General features: G+C 43.0%; 1 protein-coding gene across 8 annotated transcripts in view; it reads right to left on the bottom strand.

Annotated features, from left to right (window-relative positions):
- Nucleotides 1–208: 208 nt before the first annotated feature.
- The window catches only part of MYB (MYB proto-oncogene, transcription factor), a 28216-nt gene continuing 18246 nt past the window's right edge, over nt 209–10178 (bottom strand). For all 8 annotated transcript variants that reach the window (XM_083829369.1, XM_083829374.1, XM_083829375.1 and 5 more), the window contains one exon: nt 209–1652. In XM_083829369.1, the coding sequence (XP_083685495.1) occupies nt 1536–1652 (117 nt within the window). In that variant the 3' untranslated portion in view covers nt 209–1535. The remainder of the gene's footprint in view (nt 1653–10178) is intronic.

The following is a 10178-nucleotide window of genomic DNA, read 5'->3' as shown; positions in this document are numbered from 1 at the left end:
ACAACCTGCCAACTACTGTTTTGTGCTGTGCTCCTTCAACTTCGTTAACAATCAATGAGAATTGAGGATGTTGAGGCTACCTATGGTGTGCAAAACTCTCTTCCTCACTTATCTAAGTGTGCTGGAAAAAAACCTTCGTGGCTTGATTGTTGCCTATAACAACACTGCCAAAACATTAAAGACAAACAAGATTAGGAGACCATGCGGGTTTAAGTAAAAAAGAACACACTTTATTTATCTACAAGGCAGTACATTGTCGTATAAAAAATTAAGTGCAGATGAAGCTGCACCAAATGCTATTAAGGCAGCAAAGTCAGAGGCTGTTATTAAAAAAAATAAAAAATAAAAAAAATAAAATAAAATCAGTGTTTTGCCATATCGATAAAGGTTTGGTATGGCAGTACAAAGAACCATGTATTTCTAAGAACCTGATTCAGTACACAAGACCCAAGTTAGGGAACAATTAGCTAGACATGGAACAAAACAGACAACATGAACAAGACAGTGTTCTCCCAAACATGTGAAGGTGCAATGCATGCTGTTATAAACCAATGAGAAACAAAACAACACATCCAGACAAAAAAATCTCCCAGGAACAGTGTTCAAAAATATTGCTTATAAAAAAAAGGGAAAAATATAAATGATGTAAAAAAATTTAAAATAAAAAGGTCTGAAATGCTAGTGCATAGTCAATTAGCTAACATCAACATCTGTTTCTTTCCATATAAAGCTCTACTGCTCCTTTTACACTAGCAGCATGTCTACACGCTAAGGTCTGTAGCAGCAAAACACAGTATTCATTTGGCATTTACAAAATTAAATTACTGAATAAAAATATAATTTTTCTCATAAATCTATGTTTCATACAGTAATATTTTTTTAAAGCAAGCTAATTAACTCCCCCCAACAGACACACACAATGTATAATGGTCTAGAACCATAAACAGGATGAAAGAGTATTTCAAGAGGCATGGATGTCTGAGCATTCACGATCTTGGATCAGTTTTCCCCCTTTGCACAGACTAGCGTGTGTAGTAATGCTTTTCACTTCGGTATTTTACACCAATGCATTTTGTTCAGTGATTTAAAATAAATCTGTTTGAGTACCTGCTCTTTATTATAAAAAAATAAAAAAGAAACAAACAAAACCCCACCCCTGGATAGCACATCACTGAAATAACAATACTGGTGCATTAGGTCTGCTTGATCTCAGAAAGTACAAAAAAAAAATTACCTGTATTATAAGTCTGCACTTAAGATCATTAATTACTGATTAAAACTTAGTACCTAATAATTTAGGCAAGTATCACTTACTCAAAAAAAAAAAAAATCCTCTTAAGTTGGGTGAAATCCAACAAGAATATATATGCTCAGTGACTAAATGCACTTCGTGCTGCTCCCAACTGTTGTACCACAACAAAGATAGGCTTGTCTCCCATTCAATGAAAGTCTTCACGCAGAGGAACAGGGACTTCCCAGCGAACGTGGAGTGTTTGACAACCATAATGCTTCTCCGGAGAAGTCCGTCGGCCCTTTCACATCACCAGAGTCCGGGTTGGGAACGCGGCCATGTACTTGCGCGCCTGATCGGTCAGGGCCATCTGGTCCTCGATCTTCCCGCAGGACGCTGACTCCCAAGCGTTGTTCAGATGCTGAGTTGGAAGGAAACAGTGGGGAGATTTGGGGTGAACATTGAGTGAATTGGTTGCGTCCCTTGAGCTGCAAACTTGCCATTAAGATTTGCGCGAACCTGCAGCCGGATGTTGTGCCATCTCCACAGAAAGTGAAGCCTCGACACAAGAGCCAAAAACATGCTGTCCCTGCTTCCCAGCTTGCGACCTGAGGGGCGGGCAGACCAGACCACCCAGCAGAGCCAGGATTCAAAACCTCCCAAGTTCCCACTCGGTTTCTTCTCTACAAGTCCACATTTACAGCCTCGCCTTTCATCTTTCCTCTCCATTAAAGGCCTAAACAGGCACTTTATTTGCAGGTGGACTTTACAGTCAACAGGGCACAGGCAGGTTAAAACCTTCAGTTATGCTTGGTGCAGTAACCACAGAAAAATGACTGCTGAGCCCTCATTCTAGCGATGCAGCTGCAATGCCTCTGCACTCCCCGAACTACCCCGATGATCCCGATGGCCTGACCACAGCTAACAAACAGGCCTGCACTCAAAGCTGCTTTCACCTGTGCGCAGCGATTAGCACGTGCCCATTAGCAGAGCTCCTCTGGCAAAAGAGAAGAGACGCGGGGGGACCCTTGGCAGAAACAGCATTTTAATTATCAAGTAAGCCATTTTACTTCTTGTGGTATTTATGGAGGTTAGAGACATCATTTAGTATAATGTTAAAGTGAGATAAACATATCTGCACAGAAGGCTGTGTGCAGTGTGTTTATTTACTCACTACACATGCGAGATGTTTCTCATTGCCTTGAGCTATAAACAGTAAAGAAATTTCAAAGCTCCTGGAATTTACCAGTATAACACACACACTTACACACACGTGTTTTGTTTTATTTCTTGAACTCTTTCACTTACTCAGTCCATCTGTTTTTCCACATTGAGGTATTCATTAAGCCCTAAATAAAAACTAGATTGTTATATAGAAGCAGTTGCATGAACGCCCTGCATTCCAAAAAAGCACACAGCTGTCCTCAGCTGAAGGTTGCCTGCCAACAGGGGGGTCAAAGTACTCTTCAAGGTTAAGAAGGTCTAAGCCCAAGATCAACCAACAAAGACAAATCAGGAGACAAATCTGTTTTTGTCTGCTTTCAACGGAATCATCTTTGCATTTCAAGATCTACATCACTCAACAAGTTGGCCAAAGCCCTCCCAATAACTAGGACACTGGGTGAAGCATAATGAGTGGACTGCAAACTGTCTGCTAAGAGCAGAAGTGTCCTGACGCACCAATGGCTCTTTATGACGCTCCTTCTAGTTGCTAGCTGTGCAAGAGGATCCTTAAACTACGCTGTCAGAGAATGCTCTTCAGACTGTAAACAGTGTTATCTGGGACGTATGTATGGTCAAAAGGCTCCGCAACATACAAAATGTAGATAAATTTCATTACTTGCCCTAATCAGGGCACTGGTACAGACACAAGGATGGAGGTTCCCTGTTCTGGAGAGCTTACAGGCTCAAAAGGGACAAAACCAAAGAACAAGCACGACCAAGATGGGGACAAGCATGCTAGTCCTCTGTGATTCCCCAGACATGGCTTTCTCTTCCCTGTAGACATGTTTCAAATGTTGCCTTTGCTCCTGACATCTTTTTGCAGGCAAAACTCTTGCCGAGTTTCAGCAGGAGTTCTCTGTGTGAAGGAGAACAAGGCCTGACCTCAAATCATTAGTTTCTGCAGCTTTTTGTGAGAAAGCCACCTCTGTGAAGTGATCAAACATGATACACCTCTTTCTGGTGTTGTTCAGCCTGAGTGGGCTGTATACTTTGTGCTGTGGCTCAGCCTCGGGTACACACCACAGCCAAAACCAGGTGTGACACACTTTTTGTGTGCTGCAGACACGCATGGGGCATGCCACAGTTTCTCTTATGTTTTGCTTAGACAGCTTCCAGGGTAACTTTTACAAAGGTGCCTACATCAGCTGGGAACCTGCAACCTCCTATAGCTCCTCAGTGGGACTAACGCACTTTCCCGTATTATCTCAGAGACATTTGCGTCAATCAGGTATCAAGGTAATGGCTGGTGCAATGCCATCAGTCTCACTTAGAAGTCAGATTTGGTCTGTGCACCTCAAAAGCAATTGGTAGTTCCAAAATATCCATCGTTTTGAAGGACAGAAATTTGTGTCCAGCCAATGTTTCCCTGTGATCTTCCAAAGCTTCAAAGCACTGGTCTAAAAAAGTTAGATCAGCAGTCCCCTAAATAACTGAAAACATATTAGGAAAAGCCCAAATTTTAAAAACTGGATGTAACTTCAGGCAAGTAGTGTCCCAATTTCATAAATTAGGCTTAATTGTTAGTATCTACACTGAGCTCTTTGTATTAACAGCCTTGTGCTTAGAAAAGAAAAAAAAAATCAATATCCTGCTATCTCCAACATCTCAGCAGGCTGCTACATGTCACTCATTCCACCTAAAGCCTGGTCTTCGCTTAGCCTGATGTCAGAGGAGCAGCAGAAGCTGCATGGGCTGTAACCCCTTGCCCTCTCCCAGGGTGTCCCAGGGTGTCCCAGCACCCCGGGGAATCAGGGTGCAGTCGGCATGGGAAGCGATGGGAGGATCAGTCGGATCCCCAACTCCTGCCTGCACGAAATTCTGCTGCAGAGACAGTGTGGGGCAGGCTGCCTCACTGAGTTTCAACCTTGGTATTATTTTCCCAGAAATACCTTACACTTTTTTTTTTTCCTCCTAGGGCAATGTATAAAACGAGACTAACTTTCCAGTCTCACTGAAGATGGCAAATGCAGAATTTGACCCAAAGTGGTGTATTTACTAAAGCAGCCCACTTACTGAGAATTTTCAATTTTATCCCGGGGAACTCACATAACATTTACAGTAGGCATTTTTAATAAACATATTCTGTGTGAAGTCTTGGCTCTGAGCAGCAAGCACATAACAAAGCACAATGCCTTTGCCTTGCCAGCCCTGCAGCGCAGCGCCGGAGGCATGTGTGAAAGTCATCTGAATGTGAGAAACTCCGCTTCCACTCTTGGCAGGGAGCACTGGGTCTCACGACCCAGGTTCCGGGGCTGAACACCCGCAGCTTAGGGATCACTGAGCAAAAAGGGGAAGCAAAATTAGAGGCTGAGAAACACGTTGTCTCCTTCCATGTCAGTGTCTCAGCGCGTATCGACAGGGCTCTGCTACCAGAAAGCGTCAGTGCCCTGCAGACAATGGCGCTTCCCAGACTCATCAGAAGAGAAGAGAACCGGGCAAAAAGCTAGGGACAGCCCAGAAACAGAGTTAAAACACTCCTCTTGGAGAAAGCTCATTTTATCTCCCCTAGCACTTTTAAAGGTCCAACTCTGCAGATCAATGGATGGAAATGCAGAAGCTTTGTAATTAGAAGCCAAAAGGCCTGACCCCAAACCCACTGAAACTGATGTGCATGTTTTCATCAGTTCAGGGGATTCATTCCACTTAAATTCAGCCGTCTAAGAGTGAGGTGTTCCTTTTGGCACCTAAATCCCTAGCCAGTGGGGAAAGAAAGGGATTTCCGCAGTATGATTCATTCCAAATATGTCTTTTATTGGCTCAAAGAGCAGGACACTACTCTTAATTTTGCTGTTAATTAAAAGAATTTAAGCCTTGTCTGCCAGTATTTCCATAGCTGCATTTTTCTCTTTCATGCACAGCAGTTTTTAAAATTAAAACTGGGAGTAAGGGAAGAAGAAGGTATGCTACTGTGAGTTCCCATAGCATAAAATTACAGACCCATGGTACAGTTCCAGCTATGTTGTTCTCCCTGGTTCTTTTTTTCTTTTTTTTTTTTTTTTTAACCTCAGTAATCCTACCAGCACATCCTTCTCCTGGCAGCAGGACTACCTCACTTATCCTGTAATGTGCCTTCAACTGCCCTTGGGCAGATGTGAACAGTAAACAAGCTGTCAGAGCTGTAACTGGGATATCCAGTTAAAGCACTTTAAATAAAAACTTGGACCATCTAGAGAAAACAGACCAGAGTAAGGAAAGAAAAGCCTCTGGAAAGGTGCTCTTCGAACTCTCTGCACTCGAGCCCGCCTCTTCAAGCGCTGTAGGAGAGTTCCTGCATCATGACATCTTGCCTGTGAGGGGAGAGCAAAACCAAACGCCACTGCAGCAGTGCCCTGCAGAGCTCGCCAACTGCTGCAAGTGCTGTGTGAGTGCTTGGGCAAAGAAATATTTTAAAAGACAGATTTTAAATCCCCGCTGCGCTGACAGATGTCTTCAGCAACTCCAGCAAAGTTGCTGGTGTTACATACGTTTGCGTCACATTAGCCAAATCTGCAGAACATGCCACAGAAGAGAAGGCTTACAACAGAAACGCAATATTCCTTCCTAAGCACCGAAACAATCAATGCCAGTGCCCTAAACAAAGGATTTTCCCAGCAGGATGTGATGGATACAGTGTATAACAGTTTGGTTTTCTACTCCGTAAGAATGCAGAACCAAGGGAAGCTCTTCTACTGATCACGAGCAGACAGCAAAGACCAGCTAAGAACTCTACTACCCCACTCCATTTCCTAAGGCAGAGCACTATTTCTGCGAGTTTTTCTCTGGGGCGTGGGACAGCCTTTCTCCAAACTCTGTGGTTTCTGCAGTTGTTCAGAAATACAGCTTGCTACATGTGCAAGAAAAAAACAGCCAAACTCTTCAGCTTTTATTAAAAGCCTGATACCAGTGCTAGGCAGAGCTATTTGATGGTGCTTTTAAGAGCTTAACCCTGAAGCCCTTACTCAGACAAAACTCCTGTTTGAGAAGTATGAGCTTTCTAAGTAAGACTAATGGGGGAGAGATGGAAATGGTCTGAGCACCTGCAACTCACATTAGGATCTTCGGTACCTTTCTAGTTTGGACCTTAAGTAATTTTATTTTTATTCACAGATGAGAACACATGGCTGCAAATGGCTGACTGCCAAGCCTTCCCTTTTCTGCAACTGCTCCGCAGCTTCTGAAAGCTGCAAGACCATCACCTGCTCGGGGCAGCTACAACTCCTGAACTGTTCACAACCTAAATTCTGCTGCTCTGGGAAGAAAACCTGCAATGACCGACCTGTACCTGCCAACCTCCCTTTGCTTTCCTCACCTGCACAAAGCACAGCTCCTGTACAGATCGGGAGAGAACAGATAACGTTGGTGCGGGAGAACTTCACAGCTACTTTTCTTTGCTATGTAAATCTTGAAACTCACAGGGCTTGAACACAGCATGTTTTCCCCTTTCCCTAGATTAAACAAAGCAGAGTATGAGACTTTGAGATCTTCTTGCCTGAAAGAGGCATGGAGGAAAGCCAGAGAAAGGCTCCTCTTGAGGTCTGCTGCTGCAGGAGAGCCTGCTGCCTCGCCTATAAGCTCTGTCTTCCAACTAGCTGTAAATGAAATTCCACAACTTGCTTTTTAAATGGAGAAAATTAGGGCTAATGACAGCTCATGCTCTTGAAAAGGTTAACCAAGTAACTGTTTTAAAATCCTTTAAACTTACTCTTTAAAGAAAAGGGTTACATAAACCGCTGAAAGTCAGGAAATTCGAGCTGAAACGTGTCAGTCTGTGGTTAAAAAATGGAAAGTGACAGGAGCTATGGGTTTAAGAACATTCTCTTTAGCTTGCAGGGCTTTTACCTTGTGTTGTTTCCTTTGTTACTGGGGGAAGAAGATATCAAAGCAGCGCTATTTTCTTAAAAGGCTCCATTTCATGGTGTCTTTTGATAGCCTGCAGGGTTAGGTGGATGGCCTACAATTTAGCCTACTTTTCTAACTGTTAAAATGTCTATGTTAGGATAGTTTGAATTATGTACTGCTACTTGTTTGACTGGCTACAGAACATAATGAGAAATAAAACATAACTTTTAGACAGGAACAGCCAGAAACATAGTTTTTATGTAACCACTTATTTGGTGCAATTCAAGCAAATGCTCTGTATAGATCATCAGTCTGCCTCGATGTGGGCTTCATACGCTACCCCAAAATCTTAACCCTTGAAAAAATTCCTAGTGAGGCCAAAATCTCCCTGCATTGAAACTGAGCGTGGTATGAGTGACAAAAATATAGAACACTGGTTGTAACTAACTCTACCACTATAAAGCAAAAATATTTGGGATCCATGCAATGCAGTGTAAGACTAATTCCATGCTTAGGCAACACATGGGGATGGCAAGACATCTCCTGTTCCTGCCAGAAAGAGAATACCCAATGCAAAACCATAAGATTTGCCCTGCAGGACAAAAATGCAGGCTGAATCTTCACACCTTACTAGAAAGGTTCTACACACAGATGCTTTTACACCCAGCATTTTACACAGAGGGGATCAAATGAGGATGAACCCCAAACTCCTTGGGTTTAAGGACATTTTCTCCCTTTGTTCTGACAAGTAATACTGATACTGCCACATTCCCTGTGCCGTTATATCCTGCCCTTGCCTGCCAAATGATGTCACACGCTGTTCCTCTCAAGTGATGGTGAATCACATCATGCCAACTGATACGGTCATCAGCTATCATTTACCAAGTTGCGTATGATCAGTTGTGCATCCAAAATGCAGTTGAAAATATCTTTAAGAGTTTACTTTGAATGTTTGTAAGTAATCAAACACTTTGGTGAGCTTATGGCTAGCCGTGAATCTTTTTCTTTAAGTAAATGCGGTACAAGTTACTAAAGCAATGAAAAATGTTGCAGGCTGGTAACATACTACTTCCCTCTTATGTATGTTGAAATTTAAAACAAAATAGAATTTTAGGAACAAAGTGTATTAAAAGAGTACTGGGGAAAAAAAAGTGTACTGCTCTTTCTCTCTTCCCTCTCCATGCACACATCCCAATGTGGAAAGAGAGCTATAGTTCGTACTTGGACTGAAGTCAATGAGAATTTGCCTCAGTAAGAATTGTTGGATCAGTCCCAAAGTATTAACAGCAGCAATGTAAACATATGCAGCCACAATTAAATTTCACCCTGATGAGTTCCCTGGTGTTTCATTTCTACCTGCATGGAATCAATGGATTTAGTTCAGTGTGTGTGCATGTGTGTGTGTGTGTGTGAATACGTGTACGTAGGCAATACAACAAAAAGATGGAAAGCACAGAACAGTAAGACGCTAAAATCTGATCACGTACAAAATGCTACAAGTCAAAAATGAAGTGCAAATACCAGCATTTTCAATTGCTTTGCACCTTTGCACCCTTTAGACAGGCTGTGTCCTCAAGATAGGCACATGGCTGCCCTGTCATAGATGGGGAGAAACACAGGGACACAGCAGCAGCGCACCCGTTCTGGCATGAATCAGATCCAGACCACAGCTCTTTTTGGTGCTGTATGACACCAAATTCCCCTCTTGGGGCCAAGCAAGCTTTGTTGGGGGAGAAGATTCCCCCTCATAGCTGTGGCACTAAGACTGTGCAGCAGTGGACACCCAGTACAGCATTGTCATGAAATGACTGTATTTCATTCTGAAAAACCTGTCTATGCTGCAGACACATATGCCTCTAACCTCATTTTTTTTTGTTTAGGTTACATTTCAGTTGAAACACTCAGTGTTTCTTCATTGGCAAGTAGAATAATTTTACCTTCATACTGGTACACAAAGAAGTCGCAACTAAGTATTCATTTGGGGGCTTTTTACAACTGCTTTTTCTTTCAGTTCAACACTTTTTAAACACTGAGATGAGTTGGGAAATCCTTTTTAACTCAGTTCTACCTAAGCAAAAGTCATCTTTATCCAAACAATGAGAATACCTGACTTTTAGCATGCAAAACTAAAGGTTTTTCCTGACCAAGGACTAAAGAATGGGATCCAGAATAGCCCACAACCTTATTTGTATAAACTTCCTGGCCAAAACCAGCATGAGTTAGAAGAGTAGGTTAAACAAGCCCTTTCGTTTATAGCAGCTTGTAAAGAAATTATTTTTAGATAGCAGGAAACATAACATTGTTATACCCAAGATCAAAAGATCCTACTCTACAGGCGCCTCAGATGCTTCATTTTTATTACAGGCAGAGCGCAGGCAACCACCCTGTAACAGGACAACCCACGCCATGTTCTGTTTAGCTACCGGAAAATTTTGCCCTAAGTCTACTGAGGAGCCTGGGGTCCGCCTGCTGGATGTGGCCAGGCACCAGAGAGCCCAGGCACACGTGCCCACAGAGTGGGAGCCCTGGGCTGCTCCGCCATGAGATGATTCGAGGTCAGTCCCCAGACGACTGCCCTGAATTCAGATAGCAGGGACAGGGTGACTCTTCAAACCCTTCTCTGGACCCCCACCGTGGTGCAGCTCGTGAGCAAAGAGCAAATCACCGAGTGTGAGTGTGAGTCTTTGCCCCTGTGGACACCCCCCTGCAGAGGGGAGACACCGACCCTGCTCCCCGAAGCTGTTCTCACCAAAAGACTCTACAATGCAAAATGTAAACCTGCTCCACAGTAAACTGTAATGTTTCATCCGGAAGTGGTTTGCTTTGTTTAAATTTCAGGCTATTTCATTCACATTTCAAAGGGAAAATAGGTGATGAAATCACGGAATTCCTACGAAATAAAAAT

Source organism: Anser anser (genome assembly GCF_964211835.1).
Source record: "Anser anser genome assembly, chromosome: 3".
In the NCBI taxonomy this organism is placed as follows: Eukaryota; Metazoa; Chordata; class Aves; order Anseriformes; family Anatidae; genus Anser; species Anser anser.
This window is presented reverse-complemented; position numbering and strand designations above follow the sequence as displayed.